The sequence below is a fragment of the Cyanistes caeruleus genome, chromosome 17 (genome assembly GCF_971803275.1).
Source record: "Cyanistes caeruleus chromosome 17, bCyaCae1.hap1.1, whole genome shotgun sequence".
In the NCBI taxonomy this organism is placed as follows: Eukaryota; Metazoa; Chordata; class Aves; order Passeriformes; family Paridae; genus Cyanistes; species Cyanistes caeruleus.
In genome coordinates this window covers 4,263,948-4,291,064 of record NC_141717.1, presented here as the reverse complement: position 1 = coordinate 4,291,064, position 27,117 = coordinate 4,263,948, and the positions used below count along the sequence as shown (strand labels likewise).

General features: G+C 42.6%; 1 protein-coding gene across 29 annotated transcripts in view; it reads right to left on the bottom strand.

Annotated features, from left to right (window-relative positions):
* Window positions 1–27,117, bottom strand: part of RBFOX1 (RNA binding fox-1 homolog 1) — a 1,112,502-nt gene that overhangs the window by 571,791 nt on the left and 513,594 nt on the right. For 2 of the 29 annotated variants that reach the window (XM_086854485.1, XM_086854486.1), the window contains exon 1: window positions 8,513–8,680. The exons of the other annotated variants lie outside the window; for them this stretch is intronic. In XM_086854485.1, coding sequence (XP_086710611.1) covers window positions 8,513–8,557 — 45 coding nt within the window. In that variant the 5' untranslated portion in view covers window positions 8,558–8,680. Of the gene's footprint in view, window positions 1–8,512; window positions 8,681–27,117 lie in introns of those variants that run through there. 29 annotated transcript variants of the gene reach the window in all.

The following is a 27,117-nucleotide window of genomic DNA, read 5'->3' as shown; positions in this document are numbered from 1 at the left end:
GGAGGGGAGGGGAGGGGAAGGGGAAGGGGAAGGGGAAGGGGAAGGGGAAGGGGAAGGGGAAGGGGAAGGGGAAGGGGAAGGGGAAGGGGAAGGGGAAGGGGAAGGGGAAGGGGAAGGGGAAGGGGAAGGGGAAGGGGAAGGGGAAGGGGAAGGGGAAGGGGAAGGGGAAGGGGAAGGGGAAGGGGAAGGGGAAGGGGAAGGGGAAGGACAGATCCTGCTGGAGTCACCTCCCTGGAGTGCAGAGCTTGGAGCAGCACCTCACAGCCCTTCCTGCACCCAGCACTTGGCTTCTGAATCCTTGCCCTGCTCTTCCTCTCTCCCCACACTTGTCCTGTGAGGTTAAACCGACAGGATAAATGAGCAATAACTCAGGGAAATTCATCCCCAGAAAGGATCTGAACCGTGAGCAGGCAGAGCTAATCAAGTCTTGAATGTATCAGCAGAAGTTTATAACTTTTACCTTTTTATGAGACAGATGATCACACACACATATCCACACTTCTATAAATTTGAGAAAGTGATAAAACTTTCTAGCAGACTTTGGCAAAATAAAAAGCCTCTTAACCTCCATTGCAAAAAAGCCCAATATGCATCTTAGAGATCTCAAGTCAGCTGTGGCAGCCTCAGCCTCAAATGTCTAACATCTTACAGTAATAATATTGTAATCCTGATTATAAATCATGGCCAATATTTGTCTTCTGAGGTAAACTATCTGAATGCAATGATATAATTTAAATGCAAAATGTTCTAAAAGAATGTCTTAGATGCAAAATGAAGATTTCCAATCTAAATGATAACTAGAAAAGGTTAAAGCAAAATACAGAAATTAAAACACCTGGGACAGAATCCTCAGGTCTGAACCACAATCTCTGTCATAAAAGACTTGCACAGGGAGCAGGGAAATCTTTAATTTTTATTTTTTTTTCAGGTTTCCTGAGAAGATAAAACACTCAGCTCATCTGGAGCATGGGAGATTTTTATTTGTTGAGCAAAAAAAAAATATTTGTCAAAACAGTAAAGACTTCTAAGCACTGGAACAGGTGGCCTGAGGAGGTGAGGGACCTTCCCTTCCTGACAGCTTGAAAGAGTAGCAGAATGTCAATTATCAGTGACTCCTGACTCCTTGCAGGGAGCAGGGCTGGGCTCCATGACATGGAAAAATGTCCTCTGCATCACTGGTTTTAAAAATCCACACCAATATTTAGGATGAAGCTTTTAAAGTGACAAAAAATCCAATTGTACATAGGCAAAAAATTAGACATTTTTATAACTGTCTTGCAAGCTGGGATAAAAGGATTTTTTCACATAAATGCCTTGCTGTAACACCAGGATGGAGTTTTGTTCTGTGCTTGCTCAGTTATATGTGGGCAAAAATGAATGAAAGCAGAGCTGCCTCCCCTCTGCAGAGTGCCCTGCCCAGGAATGCCAGCATTAATTAGAAGAAACACTCACAGCCACGACACTTCTATTAATTAGAAGAAAGACCAAGACACAGCCAGGCTTGAGCTTTCTTTTCCATTGCCCAGTCGCTCGTGGCTGCTGCAGGAAGAGCCCATAACAGCCATACAGCACCAGTCTGTGCTTTTTTGCATACAGCTTTCATGTTTCATCATGTTTCATCATGTTTTCATGTTTCATCATGTTTGCTCTTTGCTCTTGCTCCTTCTAAAAGTTTGTTTCTTTTACTTAGAGCAGGACCTGAGCAGTGCAGTTTCTCCTCGCACAGGACACTCAGGATTGCACAGCAGCTCAGTCCCTGCAGCTGATGCCTGTCCCAAAGGTATCAGCATCCCCCTGGCCACTCCTTTTAAAGCCTCATTCTGTTGATAACTCACAGGCTGTAGCGCTTTTCACAGCTGAGCTCTCCCCTGACCACCAGGTCCCGGCTCTAAAGCCCATCCTGAAGTCCCTGAATTCAGAAGGGGGGCAATCAGTGAGCCACAGCTACCACAGGGAGCTGCTAAAACCTTCTGTTCTTGAGATTAAAAGTGGGCAAACAGAACTTCTGCTAAACTGTTACATGACTGCGCTCAATTTGATTTACCAGTTCTCACAAAACCATAGAAACTTAAGAGACCGTGACATCTTGAAAATATAATTGGAAGTAAACAAAATATAGCAAAATACCCAATGCCAATTCTTAATATTTCCCTTTAGTAAATTCTTTCTTCCTGTTGTTGCTCAAAGAATGAGCCAGGGTAAGAAAAAGGCTCAAGCTTTCAAATATGAAAGTCAAAATGAAATGAAGTTGCTTCCCACAGCCTCTCTGTTGGTACAAAGTTCAGTCCGCCACGATTGGATTTTTGATTCTGCTGGCACTGGGAAAGCCTCACGACTGGGCTGGAATGAAATGCCATTTGAAATGAGATCTGTTTCTGTGATGATTTTGCTCCCTGGCACAGCAGTGGTATCCTGCTTTTCCTGGGATTAGTGCAGGATTACAGCCTCGGCTGGTGCTGGCTTAACCAGCAAGGTGGAAAACCAGGACATCCCACCACTGTTCACCATCCAGAGCTCATCAACAAACACTTGTTTTGAAAACAGCTAAAGTATTCAAATGAAAGCATGAAATGATAGTCATTTTCATTACTCTTGCAAACTATTCCAAGAAAAAAAAAAAAAGCTAATGGTTTGAGATTACTCTGTGTCACAGCCAAATATCAAACCTTCCCTGCAAGCACAGGTATATTCTTCCATAAAATCCATCTCCTGCTCTTGTCCACACAACCTGTTGCTATCATACCTCGAAAAGCTGGGCCATGAAAAGCCAGAGGTGGCCTGCTGTCCCCAGGATTACAGCCCCAAGGACATGGCCTGCCAGAAAGGCAGAGCAACTGGAGAAAGGCAAACACTTCATGCTGACACAGAAAGGTAAAATTCACATGTAAAACAGTCCAGGAGGGAGCCAGGATGCTCTAGCAGGACCTGATGGAAATGTTATGTTCTTAGAAGAGTTGCTTCAGTTCTTCAACGATACTGAGGCTCAGCTTAAATTCCCAAAATGATGCTGGTTTTGTTAAGAGCACCAGGCAATAGTTCAAGTTCTCAGTGCCACATCTGCCTCTCACCTCACTTGGCTGTAAGAGTTTCTTACAGTTAAAGCAGCCATTAGAGCCAGGTTAATTAAAATCAGTCAGAAACAAATCCTCATGTAAACCACAAGTAATTTGTCTGGAAAAACGATCAAACATCATTCCTGGATTCCTATTAGTCATGAAATCAGAAAGGTCAGCTTTAACAAGGAAAATATTTAAGTTAAAAAAGACATAAACACCTGTCCAGGGAGCAGCACAGCACAAGCAGAATAATTCACATATGCAAAGTGTGGGAGGTTGTTCTCAGGATTTTTCATCACGCTCCACCACAGTAGCAGCGAACAGAAAATCTCTGCTAAAGTTCTGACCAAGTTCAATTTGGGCCATTAGTCATCAGTGCCATGATTTACATCTGGTCATGTCCCTCCCCTTCTCTTCCCAGCTAAATTTGCAGTAATTACCAGAGGGGAAACCTGCTTAAAATTTCTGAACATTAAATACATAAAAACAGGATATTAAAAAATAAACACCAAAAAAAAATCCCAACAAAACCAAAATGGATCCTCTGGTCTTCCACATGAAAATGTTGATGGGATTTCTAATCAGCATTAGCAAAACCCTATATATTTCATACCTATTAAATATTGATTTTAAAAAGCTTCTTTCATTAATTTCTAAATATTTAACCAGTTTGTTTTTTAATCATCTCTACAAAAATGCAGGTAATTAATGAGTAGGCAATGAACTCCAGGCATCCAAAACAGAGGAAAATAACAGTGTTTCCTTCTCCTGAGAATAAAAATACTTAAAAAAAAACCCCAAAACTGTGGGTGAGAAAGTAAAACAAGATGATTTGCAAGAGTTTCTGGAGTATGGAGGTGTACATTGTTTTTCTCAACACCTGCCACAAAGGAACATTTTGAAGTTTTTATGTCTCTAAAAAAATACTGGAGGGATATTAAGTCCAGGCAGTAAAACTGGGCTCTTTGTCATGTTTAATTGCTCAGATTCATAACCTAGTTTTGCTGAATCTGGATGTTACTGCTGACTCAAGCACTTTCTCCATTTTAATACTGTAGAAGAAGTTTGTGTGTCTCCACTCCTGTGAGACAAAAGCATTTTTTTTTTAAATATTCCTGACCAGCAGTGAAATTTCTCTCTGCAGAAGCCTCGTTGCTGCGTATGAAATGTGTAATTAATTACAGAACAAAAAACCAAGAAAATCCTCTCTGATTGCAGCCTGGTGAGGGAAGCCCACACTGTGCCTCATTTCCAAAGACAATGGAGGGAATCACAGGCTCTGCAGTTTAGCACTAAAGTGTGAGTGAAATGAAAAGAAGAGCAGGCACGATGAGGACAAACAGAAAGCAGAAATGCTTGCACTGAACTCCAACCCCACAAAGCAAACAAGTCCCCACACTGTCCAAAATAAAGTTCAGCTGAGCTAAAAGCAATGACTGCACAAAGTCACTGAAGACAGAGACTTTGCCACGTTCCTTAACATCTCCACCAGATACCCTACAAAGCAAATTAAAGTAAAATAAAATGGCAAATACTTGTTCCTACAGACAGAGAACTCCAGGGCTGACACAATAAATTTAGAAGGAAATGCCACCAGCAGAGAGTTTTGGCAGTGACACATTTATTTCTTTTCACTGTCTGGTATCTCACCCAAATGCAATCCCAGAGCATTTGGATTTCAGATAAAGTGTTTTTGTGATGCACCCTTTGAAAGGACAAGCCTGTGTTTCTCTTCCACCTGGTGACTGTGAATTTATGGCACTTCCTTCGAGTTCCCAAATTCCTGATCTCCTCCCAGCTCATGTTTTTTAGAAAACATTGCATTCCTTTGTAACACATTCCAAGACAACATTAAAGGCTGATAATTCTGCTAAGCTGATTTGCACCTAGATTGGAAATATACCTATTTATGGCACAGTAAAAGTTTGGAAACTTTATCCTCACATAAAGATAATTTCAAAAGTTATGCTTAGTTCCTAGGAAATGTTGTAAATTATGTCCCAATCTTGAAATATATATAAAACCCCCAAAACACTGAAAAGATCTCTGAAACAATCAAGGTCCTCTGCAGTCTTTGTTCCCATCTCTAAACCCTAGAAAGGTACAATCCTGTAATACAATTCCTTCTAACAAAAACTCCAAAATCCCTATCAATGAACTCAACTGAAAGCTTGACTTTAGTTGCTTGATTTTTACTAAGGAGTTAAAAATAACTCTTTCATAGCACATTGTTTCCTTAAATTAAAATATGAAGTAAAATCCAGACAAGATATTTTCTATAGTTAAAACTCCCTACATATTTTTCCCCACTTTACTTTTTCACAATTATCACCACAATAACTTAAAAGTGTGAATTAACCACATTCCTCTCCTTTCTCCTCTTTAATTTGATGCTTCAGTTACCATTTCTAACATATTTATCTTCATAAAATTAATTAAAAATTTAATAGCAATATTTTTCCATACAAAAGGAAAAACCTGAACTTCCAATATTATTCTTGAGAACATTTCTCTAGACCTTTTCTAGCATTTCAAACACCACCAGGTTTATCACTTGAATAATCAATTTATTACTTGTTCCTGGAAAAGTTTTCTGGTTTATGAGCAAAATTGAGATCCTATATTTTTTAATTACAAAAAGAATAAATTTGAACAACTCCATTATAATGATGCTACTGAAGTGTTTGGAAGTTGGAAACACTGAAGGTAACGCCTTGAAGTTGCTTCATCCATCCATTGTCAAGTTATTCTGATTTCAAATATTTACTCAAGTGGGATAAACAAGAACATAAAGCTCAAACTTTGTAAAAGTGTGCCTGGAAAGGGGTGCAATGAACGGTGCTGACACTCCTCCAGGTATCAGGGGGTGTGGAGAGACACTGATTAAATGGAACTCCTGCCCACAGCTTCCAGAGCAGGCAGGGGGAATGGGAGCTGCTGTGTGTTCACAGCATCTCAAACCCCAAAAAAGGGACTGCTTTGGGAAGGAGAACTCCAAAAGGGATAATGAAATCCCTCCCAGATCCATCGATTTAAAGGAAGCAAAGCTGATGTTTGACAGACACTACCCAGGCATGCACAGAGAAGCCCATATTAAGGATAAAACCCCAAAATCCACTTTTTTGTTTGTTTTATTAAATGATTCAAATCTGAAAAACTAATAATTCTCCACAGCACTACTGCTCCTGCTGTAGACAAGGGAACACTGATCATTGAGTAGAAGTTTTGCTCACTTTTCAATCTTACTTGCATGTTCAAGAAATGGATCAACAACAGGAACAATAAATATCTAAGAATAAAGCTGCAGCGTGTGGTCAGAATATCAAGACATTCAAACTTTATACATATCTGTTGCTTCATTTTAGAAATACATGTGGAAACAGTGTACTGCATGTAAACTGATTTTTCTAAATACTTCATAAGAAAAAATAATGCAAACTTTCTATGTAACACTTGTATGAATCCTAATTACTTCTGCATGAAGAACAAATTCCTTATCACTACAGAAGTGACAAATACAAAGGCTGCTTTGGATCTTACTAAATTCCTCAGTATCATCAAAATCAAATACCTGAGGTGGAATTTAATGTACAGTCCTGGACGCAATGTGATTTTACAGTGTCTGAACTGCAGAGCCCAGCATTCCACTACCGGGCTGTGCCAGAGCCTCCTCCATGTGACAGCAAGTCTTTCAGAAACATTATACCCCTAATATTATATTATTAGGAGTCTGGACGAGATTCCTGTTTTTAAATGCTAGAGAAATCCACATTCCCCACTCCCTTCAACATTTTTTACACACTTTGAAGTGTGTGGGTTTTTAGCTTTATTGCTGAAGTCATTCAAAGTATTTAAATTACTTTGCAATTATATCCAGCTGGAAACCGATAGGCAATTTTAAATCCCAGTCTTTTATACCCTGTTCCTGCTTTTCTCAATGCAAATACATATAAATGGATTGTTAGCCAAAATTACCTGTGTGTTTAAATTGTATTTATTAACAAAATGCTGCGGCTGTTATATCCCATGCATTTTAACAAGCACAGTAATAAAACCTTCAAATACTCATAAATTGTGTTTTCCAAGATCGGTGTATTACACCGGTGAGACACAGGGACCCTAAAGTTAAACAGGAGCCCGTGTTGGTGAGGAATCCTGCAAGCTGCCTGGCAATAATCCACCTGACAAAACCCCTTCCTGCCCTCTCTCATATGAATGCTAACACATATTCCATCCACAGAAGGCCAAGCAGCTTCCTGAAGATGAAGTTCACATAAACTTCAGCCCAGCACGGAGGGAGGATGGATGATGGGAGTTGTTTCCTGCCGCATCTGGCCGAGGTGCGCTCGCAGCCACAGAAACACGGGCACGGCGGGGCTGGCTTGGCACAGCGCACACCTGAGCTCAGCTTCAGCCCAGAGCATCCCTCTGCCCCCGGGCACCCAGCCCAGCCCGCGGGGAGCCCGCTCTGCTCCGCCCGCCGCCCACTGCACCTGCTGCCGGCATCCCCAAATCCTCACCTGCCGGCATCCCCAAATCCTTTATCTGCCCGGCATCCCCAAATCCTTTATCTGCCCGGCATCCCCAAATCCTCACCTGCCCGGCATCCCCAAATCCTCACCTGCCGGCATCCCCAAATCCTCACCTGCCCGGCATCCCCAAATCCTCACCTGCCGCCATCCCCAAATCCTCACCTGCCCGGCATCCCCAAATCCTCACCTGCCGGCATCCCCAAATCCTCACCTGCCCGCCATCCCCAAATCTTCACCTGCCCGGCATCCCCAAATCTTTTATCTGCCGGCCCCCCCTCACCTGCCGGCCCCCTCACCTGCCCGCTCCCCCTCACCTGCCCGGCCCCCCCTCACCTGCCGGCCCCCTCACCTGCCGGCCCCCCTCACCTGCCCGCTCCCCCTCACCTGCCCGGCCCCCCCTCACCTGCCGGCCCCCTCACCTGCCGGCCCCCCTCACCTGCCCGCTCCCCCTCACCTGCCGGCCCCCCTCACCTGCCGGCCCCCCTCACCTGCCCGCTCCCCCTCACCTGCCCGCTCCCCCTCACCTGCCGGCCCCCCTCACCTGCCCGCCCCCCTCACCTGCCCGGCCCCCCTCACCTGCCGGCCCCCCTCACCTGCCGGCCCCCCTCACCTGCCGGCCCCCCTCACCTGCCCGCTCCCCCTCACCTGCCGGCCCCCCTCACCTGCCCGGCCCCCCTCACCTGCCGGCCCCCCTCACCTGCCGGCCCCCCTCACCTGCCCGCTCCCCCTCACCTGCCGGCCCCCCTCACCTGCCGGCCCCGCCGCCCTCCCGCGGAGGTTCCCGCAGCCCCAGAGCCGCACACGCCGCTCGGCCCCGGCCCCTCCCGGCGGGCTCAGCCGGGCTCCGGGCGCTCTCCGGCGCAGGCACAGGACGGATCCCGCCCTCCCCCGGCCGGGCTCGCTCCGGAGCTGCCGCTGCCTCACCTGAAGGGCATCTCCCACGCCCGCAGGCAGCTGCCAAGGTTTCATGGTCGGCGGCGATGCCGGCGCGGCGCCGGGGGGAGCCGGGAGGAGCCGGGAGGAGCCGGGGGGAGCCGGGGGGAGCCGGGGGGAGCCGGGAGGAACCGGGGGGAGCCCGGGCAGCCCCGGCCGGCCCCGCAGCCCCGGCAGCATCCACCGCCCCCCGCAGCCCCCGCGGAGCAAGGGCCGGCAGCCGAGGGCAGCTCCCTAGAGCCGCAGCAGCCCCGGTGGCCCCGGGCCAGCGCTCGGCACCGGAGCCGCGGCTCCCCAGGCAGCCCCGGCAGCCTCCCCTGCTCCTGCCGCCTGTGCCCGGCCGAGCCCGCTCCGCTTGTCTGGAGATAACAGCAGCTCCACGCCGGCTTAGCTAAAAAACACAGCCTTGTGGGAAAGGAAGGTGGGCACGGGAGAGCAGATTACGCTCAATAATTCATTTATGCAGCGGCTTAATGGATGGGCTAAATATTAGCGGCTTATTAAAATATTAGACGTGGTGCTAAAGTTTGCAGGGGTTCGCTGTTAGGAGCAGTCTTATCTGTACGGAATGGATAACGTTTGGATTAAATGATGATTATCTCTCGTGAAATTCTGAATTCCTTTTGGAATAATATTGCAGACTATGTCATTTTTGAGACAAAAACTGTCTGGAACTGAAACAAAACCTGAACATTTTGCACAAGAGATGGCAGCAATTAACCCATTTGCAGAGAAGGAAAAAAAGTTTCAGACAAACATTAAAAACTGATCTCTTTCACTACAAAAATCATTGCTTGTGCCCTGCAAAATAAGCTGCTATTTCAAAGTAAATCTATTTATACCACTGAAGATACAAGCTGTAAACAACCACTTGTACTCTATTGAAAAATTCTACAGATGCTACTCAGAAGACTTCTCTAATTCTGTAAAATGAATTTTCATACCACCCATTCAGTATCTCTCAAGAAAATCCCAAAAGTTTATTAAAACCTCTTTCAATATTTGTCATTATTCTGCAATCAAAATTGAGAACAATCTGATCTCTTGGAAAATAACTTATGTCGATCATTTCCTTTTTGTAAAGAATTTGCACCCCTCCCTGGCAGAATAGGAGAGACAAGGTTTAATTATGCTCTGTGAAAACTTAACATATAGAAAATAATATTAAATTCAGGCTGTAATTTCATAGTGTTTTCCTTGTTTGGAAGTTTTTATTGTAGCCATGCTCATCTCATTACCCAAAGGGAAAAGAAAAACTTCTGCCTAGGTAGACTGTGGGACCATTAAGGCATCTTAATCACAAGAAAGTGTATAATTTAAAAAGAGAATGTTGCAAGGGTCGGCCTGACCACTGAGCTTAATAGCCAGAACATCTCGGAGCTCACACTGCCTCCTTGTGTGGCCTTGACCACATTATTCATCACTTCAGTTTTCCCACGTGTAAAATTAGAATAATATGGCTTCCAGTGTCTCCCATCTCTGACTTCTTAGGAGGGCTCGAAGGATTAATGACCCTACAATGCTCTGAGAATGAATAAACACTAACTGCTAAGGCAGAGCTAATATGTTTCAGAGCATTAAAGCACTGAAACGTTAGAAACTCCAGTTAAATCACCCTGTGTGTCTAAACATGGCTGAAGTAAAATGCAGGGATTACTAAAATACCATCTTCTACCACTTACAATCAACAAAATACTATGGGTTGGCCTATTAGTTCTGTTACTTAAATCTGATTTTTACCATATATTCCTAGTGTTAAGCTCAGTTCCATTAAAAATGCCACCAGCAGCAATTAGCACTGCTAATTTACAAAACCAGGCTGTCCAGGGCAAGGCCATTTAGAGTCAAAGCAGTCAGAAAATATCTCCATTTCCTCTGGCCTGTTGTTTTGAGCCTTTGCAGCATGTATGTGCCTTCAGTCAGAGGATCTGCAGTTCTGGCACATGCTACATGTGGTCCTCAGTACTGTTCTTCAGAGATCCCATGTTCATACTTCAAGTAATGAAAACGAGTTTGAACCAACTAATTATCTCATTAGCAAAAGTTAAGGGGGGGCAAAGCACACTCTGCTGCAGAAAGAGCTGCAGCACTCACAAACTTGTGACAACAATCAAAAGCAAAATAATGGTCTGAATTCCTATGTCCAGCTTTACAGTATTTTCAATGTCCTTATTGAATAGTACAGATGAGTACCACCACATTATGTCTCATGGCACCTCAAAACTTGTAAATTAATTTAGTTGTTTGTCATCCCTTACATCTTTTTCTCCTCAAAAAAAGGGAGTGTTTTTCTTCTGAATTTTCCAATTGACAAAGAAAATCACAGAGCTCCAGACCAAAGCAACTAACTGTAAAATATGTGCCTTTTAGTGAATGGTGCAGCTGGAGCATTTTTTAAACTGATGCAAAGGTGCACGTGTCATCCTAGAAAGCTTCCAGCTCAAAGTCTTCAGTGGGTAACTGATTTAACCATCATTTCCTGAGCTAAGTTTCTGTGCCGTGAGAGCTATTAAAAAGCAACATAACCACTGAAAGACAGTGACCTGTTAAAATTCACAAGTAGCATCTCAAGCAGGAGGTTGTTCTGTTTGTAAAGTTCTTTTACTGCAGTTAAAGAGGGCAGTGAAATGTGGTTTAATCTTCAATGCATGTCCATGTCCAACACACGGGGGCTCTCCATGCCTGATGGATTCCTGCTGGAGCAGTTTCTTCCTACGTGCCATCCAACGAGCAGCCCCACACCAGGGGAGCCTAATGAAGCATGTTCAGATGGAGAAATATCGTGTGATTTATCACAAACTTGCTGCAGTTTTATTTCACAAGGCTTTGTGCTTTCCTTGTGCAAGATTGAGCCAGACAACCAAGGTGTTAAAAAATCCAACACCCATCGGATGCCACAAGCCCAACAGAGCAATCAGAGCTCAAGGAATCCACATCTGAGAATGAATGATGTTAGCTGATGCTAAATAGGAGCTTTTGGAGAGAATCCAAGTGATAAGGATTTTAAACCTGAACTATCAAAAGAAATACAATCAAAAAACAAAAGTTTTTCCTTTACCAAGCAGAATTTTAAGATGTTCTCCAGAGGTTGGATCCTGCAAGCATCCACAACATTGCTAAGAACACTGTGAAACTAATTACAAAAGTACTCAAAAAGAATTGGGATTAGCATTGGACCTACGTAAGAGATGCTCTAAAAAAACAGTGACACAAAACACCAGGTGTTTTCAGTAATCATTTTCTGTATATTCAAAATGCCAGTACTTTTCTTTAGCCAATTTCTCACAAGTAGCATCCATAAAGAATTTATAAATGTGATTATACCGATCTGAATTGCTTCACTTTGCATTAGGAGTTGGGGTTGCCTTTTCCCAAGGTGTATTTGCTGCTGATGTCACCAATCTCTCTTGAAGGTTCTAGTTCTGTTTCTGCCATTCATACAATTAGAGTAGTTCACAAATGAGGTCACTTAAACTTTGCAAGTGTCCAAAGGTATTTTTCACGCTCTTTCTGCAATGCTAAATGTGAAAGTTTGCAGCATATTAAATGAAAATTTTATTTTCTCTATTTTGTAAAAAAAGTCATGGCTAATTTCATTCAGAAACAAGAAATCAAACATCATCAATAAAACAGCAGAGGAACATAATTTTGATCCAACTAAACTAGCGCTGCTCTAATAAATGTTACTTCAAACATTACCATAAAAAAAGTTTCCTGCATAACTGCTATGAAAACTGCTATAAAAATAACCTGTCATGCCCGTACTCGCCCCCCTGTAAAGAGCAAAAACACATATTTCACAGGACAGGGATTTTTTGTACAGCCACTGCTGCTTAGGAGGTCAAATTCAAAAAAGAATTACTTATCCAAAGCCCTAAAATAAAGCAAAGTTTCTGAAGAAGCATCAAATCAAGGGAAAAAAAAAAAATCTGTATCTCCTTTTTGTCAAGTGTAAGGAAAGCACCAGGCACCATTCACCAGCAGCAGTCACTTTTAAGACTGTTGATTCTTTTTTTGAGCTCGTTGCAAAGTTTAATGTGAAACATAAGGTAACAACACATCTACCAACATGAAGAAGAAACAGGTCTCTGAAAAGTCTTGAAGCAAAATAATTCCTTCTGTGCTTATACATATTCACAGCCCTGTTGAAATGCTAAAGTAGTCACAGGAATTTGCATTCCTAAAGCAGCCAGCATTTCCACAGGAACAAGGATTACTAGCTAAAGTTGTAACATGGACTTTAACATTCCCCTATATATGTCCTTCAGAGGTAATCTGGATCTGCATTTAGGTGTTTTTCCCAAGAAAATCACATTTGTTTGTTTAGTAATTAGAAAACACGGCATTTTAGTGTGTTGTGAATTCAAAATGTCTTCCAATCCCACAATCTTTTTTCCTTCCCACAGTATTAATGCAAATCGTTTCCTCAATAAAGCTGCAAAAGGTTAATTTGTCTACAGAGCCCCATGACCAGGAAAACACAGATGTGACAGTGCTCACCACACCAGCGTGAGGAATTGTCAAAACACGATGGAAAATACCCCAAAAACCTGGAAGTGCAATTGCTTCCCCTTGGAGATCAGGCGGGGCAAGGCCACACCTTGAAACGATAAAGCGCGGCCTACACCACAGAGCTGGGCCCTGAACGCTGCTCAGAACCACAGATAAAGGCAATATAAAACATTTCCCAGGGCCAGGATGGCAGCTGGAAGGCACTGAGGGGTCACCAGCCATCCCCAGAGCACACAGCCCCCGAGGAGAGGGATCTGGGACTTTTCACCCAAAGCACAGCGAGCACAGCCCCGCGAGGCAGGCGTGAGTCTGACACCTGCCCACTCCTACCCACAGCGACCTGAGCAAAGGAAACGGAGTGACACAGTTCAGAGCTTCCTAGAAGACTTTTGGCCCCGCCAGTAGGCAAGGAAATACTCCTGGGCAGCTCTGGATGGGGGTAGAATTCTGTTGAGAAAATGGGTAACTGCCTATTTTGTATTCTTAGTTAATGACAAATCTTTATTTTGCAGCTGTATTTATTTTTACTCCACCTATTTTCATTTGCAGAGCACACCAATGAGACTTTTGCCACTAGCTTTAGATGCATGATGTTTACTTCCTACTGAAATGAGAGCAAAGATTTAAATACCTTTATAAATCACAGGATATAAAGCAGCGTTGGGATTGTTATTTGAGATATTTTAAATACATTTTCATCAGTTAATAAAACACAAGCACACAAATGCCACCACTTTCTGCACCATCAGGTAGAAGACAGAGGTTGGGACCACCTCCAGCTCAGTTCTTGGGGACCTTCTCTGCTTTAAAGTCCTGCTGGCACAGAGAATGTCACAGCTTGTGGATTCAGGCAGCCCCTTGCTCCCGCTCATCTGTGGCACAACACAGTTGACTAATTAATTTTTTAAAGTATTCAAGATGCGACACATATATGGGATTGAATACAGATTAGCATTACAATAATCACCAAGCTTTTGTAGCCTCGAATTTGTCTTCTTGCGGCAAAGTTCCCTTTAATGTGCAAATGAACGATGCCACTACGTATCTGGAAATAAACAGGCTCATTGTGATGGTGGCTTGTCACAAACACAGGCATTCAGGGTTATATTAACAGCACACAGGAGGCTGGCAGAGAAATAAAAGATCCATGCCCAACTGCCTGGTGCCACATCCTGAGCCATCCCACCAGTGGCATCCTGGGGTGGGGGTAGGAAAATCTCCCTCCCCACAAATGTTTCTGGGTGTGAGTTGTCTCCACGAGTTGCTTTTCAGGTCCAGTTATAAAGACAGGATATGTTTGCCAAACTGAGTCAAAAGAGAGCAAAAGGGACATGAAATCGTCTCAAAACTTCAAAGCCAGCAGAAGCTGAGAGAGAGGTTCAGAGGAGAGATGGCCCACACAGCAAAATGCAAAGGGAATGGGGAAACAGGGAAGTGAGCTGGCTGGAATATTCAAAACCCTGACAAGAACTGTTAAATAAAGGGGAACAGAATGGTTGATTTTTGCTTTTTTTCTTGAAATTTAATTTTTTACCTTTCAGTTTTTCAGATTAAGTGAATGAATGAGTCTGGAGTCACCTCACACATCACAGGCCCCACTTCACACACACCAAAAAGGACCAGCATGTCCCACAGGAAGAAATCCTTCACTGGCTGTGGGCAGGCCCTGGCACAGGGTGCCCAGAGCAGCTGTGGCTGCCCCTGGGTCCCTGGAAGTGTCCAAGGCCAGGCTGGACAGGGCTTGGAGCAGCCTGGGACAGTGGAAGGTGTCCCTGCCATGGCACTGGATGGTCCTGAAGGTCCCTTCCAACCCAAACCATTCTGGGATTGGTGTGCTTGGCAAAAAGGGCTGCTCCTGGTAGCTGTTGGTAAACAAGAACATTCCCAACAGGATGCTCAGAGCCAGGGCAGTTAATTATAGGGTTTGCTTTACAGAGAGATACAGAATACAGCTCAGAAATAGATGGTCCTTTAGAAGGATTTAGGGAGATCAACGCTTTATCATCCATCAAGGAATGCACACAGGATATTTTATATCAACATCTACGTAAGATGTTTCCAAGAATAATGAGTGCACAATATTTTAAAAACAAATTTCACGCGCTTTTCTGACAAAATGTTGTGGACTCGTGGTGTTAATTTTAGCAGTTTCAGTTGGATTTGGTATGGTTGGAAATGCAAGGGGAAATCTGCAGTAATCAGGATGTGACACTCATTAACACTTTCACAAAATACCCACTGGATTTGCATAAACTCTGCAAAGATTCATTGGTGAATCTTTAATATGAGATTTCCCTTGGTTTTACTCCACATTCAGCTCCATTTGCCCTCCCTCTCTCCTCTCCCCTGCCAGCGAGAACTGCTGTAAACAGCCCATAACAAAGCACAATAAAATGTACTGAAAAACTAAAATATACTTGTAATTACCCCAAAGCCTATATAATTGCATATATAATTTCATAAATTGCAAATATTTTTCAAGAAATTCTTCTGTAAGGGAGAGAAATACTAATTGGATACAATGGCTTGATAGAGTGGCACTCCATTTAATAAATCTGGAGATGCACAGGCAAGTTCTTTAATGACCTGTGTATAAAACCCATCCATGGCCCAGCTTGCAGACAGCACAGTATTTGCATGCAAAATAGCAGGAAAAGAGCCTAGGAAATGGATAAACCAGGCAGCAGGAGGTTTCTGGTCCTGACACATTATTTAAGAAAATGTCACTTTAAGGGAGACAATTCCTGCTACTCCCAATATCGTAAATGTGGTGATAATTAAATATAAAAAAAATAAATCTGGGTCATTTAAGACTTCTTTGAGAAAGACACCCTTCTCTAGAGTCAGTATTTGCCATGAGTTTTTAGCTGAACTATCCAGGACCTACTGGATTACACTGAGTACATCAACATGGGCTACTGCAGCAGACAGTCCAATATGCAATGGGAAGGTCACAATGGAAAAAAAATTATCTTCTCTTTTCAGCTATTTAAAAAAGAGCAGGTTTAAAAATTCTCATTCTGCTGCTAAAAATGCTTTTTGGTTACTTTTGGTTCTAAATAGGAATCTTTTATGGGAACTGTTAGGAGTTCAACATTAATAGGTTAAGTTTAAGTAAATTTAGGATAAGATTCAGAATAAAATTTTCAATTCAATTCAATTCTTCTCCCTGTCCTAAATTCCTGCAAAGAGACATAAATGACATTTAATTTCTGGTGTGCTGTACTCCAACCCAACCGTTTCTGTGAGAGCCTAAGCTTTGAAATGATTTGAACTATGTACCTGCATAGAACGGCTGCACCAGACAATACATTATTTCACTTGCTTGCATTTTGAGCAAATTTATTGACTGAGAGTCTCATTTCATTGCTCCTACTCAACACATCATTATCTCTGATATCCCACAAGCACATGAAAGAATTTTCTAAAGGAAAATACAACCTAAGTGTGAGGGCCAGGATACATTCCTGTATTTTATTTCTGGTTAAACTCTCAGGCTCAGATCACCTTTATGTCTTGTTCACTCCTGAGTAATGGAAGCAGGCTGGGGAGAAAAATGAGTATAAGTGGTTTTATTTGTCTTGTGGAATCTTTTTAAAAGATAAATTAGAACATCAGAACTTGGGTATTTTTTTCTTCCCCCTGCTGAAAAACTGTGAATTGTGCTGAGGTCACTTGAAGTGTAAATACTCTGAGCACTTTTCATTTGGGTTTTCATTTAAAAAAAAGTAATCTCAAAGTGGAACAAATTTTTTTGTTACGGTTTAGTAAGCAGAATTCTCAATCCAATGCTTTAATGTTCCCAAAGCACAACTGATCACAAAGCAACAGCAGATCTTGGTAAGAAAAATCTCAAAAATTTTTCTCTGAATCAGAATTACCCATTTCCAAGGCTTACCCACCACAAGATTAATTTGTACCTATCAAAAAGCACTAAACTTGTGAGATAATTTTGGTAGTCACAATAGCAACAGCACCCTCTGTGCCATTCCTCCAAGGATTCTCCTTGCTGGCTGCACAAGTGGATTGTGAAAACAGCAGAGCACCCTGGCACTCCTGGTTTAGGACTGTGAGGGTTCCACCCAAAACTGTAGAGCAAGAAAATGAATATATCAAAAATGAATAAATCAGAAAGGCATTAGAGGCTTTCAGAGTGTGCTAATGACACGTGAACCCCCTGACCCTGTGACTGAAGTGGTGGTGATTATTGGACAACCACTGGGAAAATAAGCTGTTAGAAAATAAGAAGTCTTTACTTTTATTTCACCAACTCAAATGGCACAATAAGGACTCTTTTGAGCACAATATATTGTTCATGACAGGCAAGAAAAGCAAGTTCATCAGGTGTTTCCTTTCTCATTTCTCTGTATCAATGGCAGGAATCTCAAAACAAGTGCATGTCACACCATCCCTCACAAGAGTGGAGTAAAACTCAGATGGACAGCTCCTTTCTGCCCTGCAGGGGTCAGGGATTGCAGGGAGAGAAACAAATTCCAGGATGGAAAACCTTGAAAAGGAAGAGGACACAGTGTATTCTGCTGCTTCATAACTCCCTGAGCCTGGATATAGTGGACATTTTTGATGGCTCAAAAGGATGGGGTGCACAGAAACTCAGGAATAACTGAACTGTGGATATAATTTACATTTCTATGACTAAAAGGCGATACCTGGTTGTCTACAGCAATTGCATCTAGACATAACTTAGAAACTGGGTGCCAGAAATGTTACCCTGAGGAATCTGTACCAGAATGGATGTTTTAAAATGCAGACAGCATGGGAAAACTGACATTTTGAGGGCTGACAGACTGTCCTGGGCACGGAGCTGGGCTGGAGGCTGGGCAGATGTGTGTGGCAGGCAGCTGCAGCTCCCTGCTCAGCCAGCTGAGTCCTCCCAGGAGCGATGCTCAGGCACACAGAGGTGTGGCTGGCTGGGGCAGAAATGCAAACTCGGGCTCCTCAGGGACAAGTTGGGCCACCGAGGCCACGAGCATTTCTGCCCCCTCCCAGTGGCAGAGAATGAAAGCTCATTAGTTGAACACTGAGAGCTCTTCAGCCTGATACTGGAATAAAGACACAGCACACGGAGCTAGAGCTGGCACCACAGGAAACTCGAGATTCCAAATGAGGAGACAGAAAATGCCACTTCCATCATAATATTGTACCCACATCCCTGCTCCAGACACCAGCTTCCACCAAACATGCTTCTCCAGGGAGATCTTTCTTCTTGAAAGCACACAGAAAGGCAGCACTATCATTCCATTCTAGTGTCAGTGGGTTTCCCCTCCTGGTGTTAGAATTATTGCTCCTACCACATGCCACAACTCCTAGTGTCTTCTGAGGTTCACAGAATTTCACTGTCCCTCTCTTCTCATAAGGAAAACCCTCAGTCCCCCCATTCTGAAGGTAAATTGCAGGGCTGTAAAACACTACTGAGTGTTAATTTTACTTGGGAAACAGAATGGCATTCACACTCTGAACAGCACATAAGGGAAAGAGTAAAAACTCAGGACACAAGTCAGGGCAACATATTCCACATTGACTACAACTGGAAAAAAAATCATTTGTGGATATAAAATTCTGAATGAAAATTACAGTAATAATAAAACTGCAAGTCAACTTTTTACTGCATTGCAATAAAATATTACTCAAAGCTTCAGTATGTCATATCTCATTCTAGTGGAAAGTCGAAAAGAAAGAACAAAAATATTTAGGAGGTTATTCTTTTAGTTATATATATGTGATATATCTATATTTTTATATTTCTATGTCTAAAAAATCACAGAAATGTTCACAAACTAATACATTTGATGAGACTTTTAAAAGAAATACAGTTCACCATTATTCCATCAATGAGGCAGAGAACCCAAGAAAAACAAGTGATCCAAATGCTCACCTGAATGTCTGCTGCACTGAATAAACATTACATGTATGTTTGTATACACATATATTTTATTTAATTTTATATTTTATTAATTATTTTTAATTTTAATATTTTAATTTACTAACAATAGATAAGCAAGTACAACCTGATTGTGATTATTTGGAACATAGAAAAGTACCAGAGATGTTTTGAATTGCAATGCCAGGAACAATGGTCAGGAATATTCTGGAAAATAATTTTTTTCTGTTCACAAGAGGCTGGAAGGCTCTGACTGCCAGGGCTTTGGCAATAAAGTGCCATCACCTTTTAATAAAAGGTAGGGAAGAGTAAGGCTTAATTTACAACAGAAAAGAAAATTTCCTGCATGCTCGTGGATTGTCACACATAATTAAGGCTTTTTTGTATTATTCTGAGAGCTGTGGGGTTTGGGTGATTTCATTAATTGAACTCATAGTAGGATGATTTTTGGGATACCACTTAAAAAATCTCCTATTTTTATTAACTTCCACACCTAGAGAAGGGAGTGACCATCACATCACCTCTGCTCTGGAAGTTTTATTATTTCATGCCAACTTCACACAGTGACTTCAGCTGCTCCTCATGACACAAATGCCTTCCAAGTGTCACCCCTACTCTGCAGATTTCCCAACACAGCTCCTCTTGGATATTTAAATGGCTGCTCCATTTACATCCTTAAAACTTACCAGTATTTCAAGAGAACATAATATTCCATATTTCTTTACATTTTTATAGCTACACATCACCCCAAGCAAATAAACTGTGTTTTCTAACCTGTAGAGTTATGCAGTATTTATTGGAATTGTCAAATTCATACTTTTATTATGAAAGCATGAAACAACAAATGTAAAATTAAAACTCATCATTACCTTGAAATCTGGCATGAAACCTGAAACTAAATTAAATCTAATCTAAATGCCAAAACCAAGGAGAAGAAAAACACCACCAAAGAGAGAACTCAGATTCTCATTCCTATTTCCTATTCAATTTGTTTGCATATTTGCAAACAGAAGACCTACAAAAGGTACCTGAACAGTCACAGCTGAATCACCTGGAACAGTGAGAGGCTGGCATGTGCATGAAGGCAAACATCTTCCCATCAAAGACTTTGAAAAGAATCTAAATCTACTCCAAATGCAGGCTTGGAGAGCTGTTGAGAATGCAGCAAGATTTAATTCTCTGGATGAGTCTTATACCATATACTGATCAAGACCAATAAAATTGCACAAAATGGGATCATTTTTACCATAACCAAGGAGACATGAAATCACTTGCCTGGGCACAACTCAGTAACAGCTGAACTATTCCCCATGCACCTGCACACAGAGGCAGAAGTGCAGACAGCTACAACTGCAAGCAGATTTTAAGAATTCTGTGAAAACATTCATTGAAACGTGGGGAAAAGTTTGCACAAGTTTTCAGTGCTGAGCTTGACAACAGAAGCTCAATGAAGAATCAAACCAAACTATTTTTTTCTTGCAAAATGGGGCAGGATGTCATTTGATTCAACTCTGCTGCCCCAATTATTTGGTCATTAGAACCATTCACCATTCCAGGCATCTTTATACACATTTCTGGGCCCACATCAAAGAAGCCAGTCTACCATGTAGAACACTGGAAATCAAGTTTTCCCAGGAAAGACATTTTTATTTCTGCCAATTCCAGTATATAAATCTTCAAATAATAATAATAAGCTCAGTAAATTTCATGCAGCTGGAAATGACTCAGATAAGCAGAAATGGCAGGCCTTCAACACAGAACTGACAGGCCAAGCAAAGGAGAGGACAAGTGGAATGACAGCCTGAGTCACAGTGTAAATCAGCACTGAACTATGTGAGAACTCTGCAGGATACCACCAGAGATGGTTGTTGGACTGGAAAGAATAGGGCTGGAAAATAATTGCCTGAAGACTGAAGAACACAGGCTGGAGTACAAAGATTTGAACAGACTGAAGGAAATAAGAATGGAGCTAGGAAAGCCAAATAGAAGCTCACAGACTAACCCAGAAAGGAGTCCTAGTAGCAGGAGCACTGTCACAGGTCAGGAGCAGGCAATGGATTCTGGATTCTGCTGTGGAATCCTGAAGGTGAGGGCCCAGGTGTGTCCCCAGCACTTGTAGCTGGGTGCCCAAGGGGCCAGCCAAGGGCTGTTGGCAAGAACAGGACGTGGAGTCAGCTCATCTCTCATGATCTGAGATAGGCTATCAAATCAAGTCCTCTTCCTCCACTGAAAATCAGTCTTTAAAAAAAGCTTCTACAGAATGTGGGCTCTCCCCTGAGCACAGAAAGGAAATGTGTGCAGTAAGAGCTGTGAGCTGCTCCCTGCAGACACAGCCCTGCACTTCAGCAGAGCCCTTCTGCTCAAGGTCTTACGGCAGGTCTTTCACTGAAGTGAAATATAAATTGGGAACTGTTGTTGATACTAATTTCTTAGACACTTATAACTAAATTATCCACTAGAGAGCACAGCAACATTTTCAAACACATTCTGCTTATGCCTGCAAGTGCCAAGTGAGGTCCTTGTGGCACTCAAAGTCACTCTCTACACAAGAAATATGCTAAACAATCTGCCATGCACAGCAGAGATAAGGAATGGACTCAATACAAGGCTTGAACGAGAAAAGGTCAACAGACCATGAACTTTTAATGAACAAATTTCAGCTGCTCCCAGCCTGGTGTGCAGCTCTTGGACATTACTGATGGAATAACTTCTTTTGCATTATACACTTTTGTGTATAAATATATAACAACATACAACAGAAACAGAAAATACATCCTTCCTTCCTGCAGGAGAAAGCCTGAGCAGCACAGCTCATCGGAATTTTGAGCTGCTCTGCTTCCTGGGCTCCAGTATATTCTGGTGATGTCATGACTTTTTTACTTTCCATTAAAGAAAACCTTTCATCATTTATGATTTCCCATTCTAATGAGCATCCTGAAAAATCAGCTATTGTTTAAAAATGTAAATAAAGTATTCTTCAGTTTTGCTGTATTTTTACTGTTGCTGAGGACAAAAAGAATATAATCCATATAAAGTACTCTGGAATTTCTGCTTTAAAATATTTTTTAAAACTGCTGTATTCCCACAGGCCTTCATCAATACATTGACAAGGGTGTCCACAGCATGCAGAAATCTGAATTGCACATCTCAGAGCCACAGGGAGACAAATTAACTCTACCAGAGATCTTTGCTAAATATATTTTTTCTTCATTTTCCAACAAACCATTTGAGTCAATCATTGCTGTAAAAAGATTAACAGCATAGGGCATCTTGTATTCCCAGAAAAACACAGAACTTGGCATAGCTGATCAAATATGTGCAGAAGTGGATAGATTCAGACACTGGAAAAAAAAAAGTTACTGAAAGTATTTGAGTCTGAAATAAGCCACAGGTAAGAGAAATCTTGTCCTAAACAGCATCAGTTACTGCTTTATAATCTGGAGAAGAGGGGATTTATAGACATTTCTCATTTATGTTGGCACCCCCACGAACAGAAATGAAATTAGAAAGCTGACAGCTACTACAGAATGCAAAGAGAAGTGCTAAGGAAACATTCACTGTCCATGGGAGCTGGAAGCAGCAGAGTCAGCTGGGGGGACGCAAATCACTTGAAAACCATTCCTGCAAACAAAGAGGAGCAAATAGCAAGGTGGAGAAAACCCAAGCCAGCAAAAAGGGATGAACACAAACCACAGCAAAGGTGCTTTATGAGTATAAAGGCTGACGTGGATTTCCACAGCTCAGCTAAACAGGGTGTTGGAATATTGTATAGAACAGATTATCTAAGTGCTAAATGTAATATATTCCTAGAACCATAGAATGGCTTGGGTCAAAGGGACCTTCAAACTCATCTTGTTCCAACCCCTGCCATGGGCAGGGACACCTTCCACTCTCCCAGGTGGGTGCATTGCTTGAATCCCAGGCTTCTCCCTGTCCAGCCTGGCCTTGGGCACTGCCAGGGATGCAGGGCCAGCCACAGCTTCTCTGGACAACAGTTCCAGGGCCTCCCCACCCTCACAGGGAAGAATTTCTTCACAATTTCCAGTCTAAATGTCCTTCAGTTTAAGGCCAGTCCCCTTTGCCCCATCAATCAATACATGTCCACATGAAAAGTCCCTGTCCAAACAGTGCTGTTTCTTTGGGGTTACTCTAATCCACTTTCCATTTTCTTCAATCCTATCAATTTAAAATCACCATCACTGTAGTTTTCCTAATAGGCATTGTTATGTGTTTATGCAGCAGAGGAAAAACAAACAAACAAACCCCCCCCAAAAAACCCACATAAAAATAGAAGAAATATGAGTTACCAGATTTTCTCAGTGTAATCTACAATTATGGATAACTCCTGGCACAAATGGGTTAACCAGTTTACCAAATCCTCCTCGACACTGAGAAATGCATTTTAATATTGATAAACCTGATTTCCTCTTTCTGCCTTTCAAATCACACTAATAGGGTCAGAGCAGAAGGATGAAGGGGTGGTATCTAAAATGGCTTAATTGGCAACACCCTGCAAAACAAGGCTGGGGAGCAGCAGCAGCAGCCAGATCCTACCTAGAGAGCAGGTCTGTGACACAGGCAGAACCTGTGTCTGCTTCAGCAATAAAAGTTGAACCTTTTTTGATGATTTCCAGCCCCCAGTAAAACAGTTCTCTGCAGCATAAAGTGTCCAGGTCTTGGGAGCAAAGCTTCTTTGAAGGGGGGAAAGATTTCCTGGCTGGAGATGAAGTGCTGACCCGTGGTTATTAGAGCTGCAGCTCCTTCACCTGCATGCTTTTCATAAGTGTTTTGGCTCTGCAAGAGTTGATGAGCAGTTTAACATCCTGCTGGGAAAATAATAGCTTCTACATCCATGTGTGGACCATTGCAATTCATCTAGGGAAGAAAAGCCTCTGTAGGTGCAAAGGCTCACACGAAATATATACTTTTAATAAAGCATTTAGAGGCGAAAAGAATGATACTGACTTTCCATCTCAGTTAAAGACAGGCTCATGCTGGAAAAAATTTGTTCATGTTGGACAAATGCTGAAGCTGATGGGCCTAAGGCTTCTGTGTGCAGTGTACCACACACTTCTAAATGGATTCTAAGTGGATTTATCTTTATGAAAGGTATTTTGTTTTTGTTTCAATTACTGATTTTAAATTTGACAGAAGTTACTCAAAAGACTGTTATTTTCAAACAGCATTACCACATTAAAAATTAAAATAAAACCAGACTAAGGCAGGAATTTTATTATTCAGCAAAATTCTGCACCTGTGACTGGTTTGAGTATGTCATACCAAAACACAAGGTGAGAAAAGACTCAGTTTGAGGAAAGGCAACACTAAGGAGGCTCTATTAATTTAGCCAGGAAAAAAGTACATATTTAATACCATGGAGAGGTGGTAATTTGAAATCATCAGTGTGGGCTCAGAAAGGGCCCCAGGGTGGGCTCTTTCTCCAGGAGATGGATAAAGAGATGGAATAATCACTCTCATAAACTTCCTTTGCCTTTGGAGCAGTGGGCAGGGCTCAGATGTGCCCAGCATCAAAGCCCTGAGCCTGCCCAGCAGGGAAATTTGGGGTCACCCTGCACCCCCTGGGCTGGAGCTGAGCTCAGCACAGAGCTGTGCTTGTTACTGGACGTGGTGCACAGCTCTGAAGGGAGAACAATCCACCAAGAGCTGTTCCTTAGCAATGAGAATTGCTAAAACTGACGCCTTGCTCTGCTGCAGAACCCCAAAAGGTGACACAGAAGTGTTTTACATAAAGGTGGTGGTTGTGCCCCAGCACAGCTCGCTTGTCAAGGACAATAACACAAATCAGAGCACCACCAATGGGGTGTAAAACCACTCCAGCTCCAAAATTCTCTGCTGAGAATCCCAAGAGAGGTCATTTATCAAACAAATTTCTCAATCTCAGAGAGACAACAACACCATCTTAACATAATCATATTTTTTACATAAGATCTCGGCTCATCAATACACAAACATTTTTGTGAAGAATTAATTTAATATGGACCCCTTTGCAAGCTCCAGATTATCCATCTTGGTTTTTTTGAATGGAAACAGGAGACTCATTTCTCTGACAAATTGAAAGATAATTTTTATCTGCAGTTTCCCACAAATACTACTTTTGTGTAAACTGAGAAAATCACGTGTACAGTATCTTTTAGCAAAATTAACAGAATTCTTTTTACACTGGTGACACGAAAATAAATTCAAAATATACATAAGAATAAGAGTCTTTTTTTATCTTCTGTCTACACACCAAATAAAGTAGTTCTCTGTATATATTTCACGTAAAGCCTGACACAAAACTTAGGCAGCCCTAGATCTAGCTATATTTCACAGTTAAAGTGTTTTTAATTAAGAACTTGTGAAGAATTGAAATGGATGTGCTTCAACATCACACCAGCAAGTCCCAAAGCAACAACATATATGGTCAAAGCAACAGGATATCCCAAACAGCCCAAATCAGCAGCCATATGGTCCAGAACACACATTCCATCTGCTATAAGATAGAATTAGAAGATTATTCTATCCATTATTGTATTTTTTGAAACTGAAATGAGAATGGTACATAGAAATCTGGTGTTTCACCAAAGCTGTTCAAATTCTGCCCTAATGTAGTGTTTCAACAAGCAGCACAGAAATTTAACCTTGTCACAAATTGTCTCCTTCCTTCAAGATGTTGAAAGGGGAGGTGGGAAAAGAAGGAAAGGATTAATAATTAAAAAAAAAAATAAAATGAAGATATATATATATATATATATATATGTAGCTTATGGATAAAAGCTCCTAATCCCAGTTTAGCTCCCACACAATAACTCTTCTCAAAGAGCAAGGAAAGAGGAGGTAATTTCCCAGGGAGGTCTTCTGGGGTGACAGAATATATGGATTCCATTAACTGAAGAGAGCTGTGGAGCCCATGAATTTGCCCTGGCAGCCTGGGGAGGGATGGCAGGGCCATGCTGGTGTTTGCTCAGCACAGGGGACAGCAGCTGAAGGGCTCCCTGGGCAGTGCTGGCTGCCAGGATTATTGGGAAGGCTGGTAATGCCCACTGGGCTGGCTGGGAGTGGTGCTGCAGGCACAGAAAATCATCAGTGACGAGCTGAAATCCTCTTTATCAAATACCACAGGTAGGGCCTGTGGCTCACCCATCACTGGAAGCCGCTCTGGTCAGATATTGCATTTCCTTGGATGTGCTCCAGAATGGGGAGAAGGAAGAAAGCAGGGATGTCACACACTACTGACTCAGCAGTGGCTGCTGAGGATCCAGGGGACAGATAGCGAGGGACAGTGTCACCCCTGGCTCAGGGACATGCAGGGGAATCCAGAGGGACAGGGACACCCCTGGCTCAGGGACATGCAGGGGAATCCAGAGGGACAGGGACACCCCTGGCTCAGGGACATGCAGGGGAATCCAGAGGGACAGGGACACCCCTGGTCCAGTGTCACCCCTAGCTCAGTGTCACACCTGCCTCAGTGTCACCCCTGCCTCAGTGTCACCCCCAGCTCAGTGTCACCCCTGCCTGTCACCCCTGCCTCAGTGTCACCCCTGCCTCAGTGTCCCCCCTGCCTCAGGGACACGCAGGGTGCCCAGCAGGTTTGCAGGTCACTGTGACAGTGCTGACAATGCCCCAGGCTCCTGTGGCATCTGTGCTCCTGCCACCCACAGAACTGTCCCAAATTCAGGGCAACTTTGTGCTTTAGGGAAATTCTTTCTTTCTCTCCCCTGCTTTAACAAAACCCCAAAGGAACACTAAAATATTAGAGCTCTGCCACTTCACTCTTACAACTTACTCTTTTTTTCTTTGGCACCTTTTTTTCCTTAACAGTGCACAGTACCCTCTTCAAAAGTTTCTCCAATTAACTTCTACTGCTAATGACTGTCAGACAGAAATTCTGGGGGGTGACAGTAACAGAACACTGCCCAACTGTTTGGGAATGTGCCACACTTGAGGCCACTGAATCAATTGAGAAAAAATGCAGAAGTAGTTTATATTACTAAAGTACCCAAATGCTGACAGACAACAAAAAACTAACGGTGCACGTGTTTTGCAGTGATGAGAATCTATATATCTTCACACTGCTGTGCAAGGGTGCAGCCCTCACTTGGGTACAGCAAATGAGATATCAGCTCTAGGAGGGGTGGAAAAACTGCTCCCTGGCAATGAAAATACATCATTTTAAGGGCTTAAT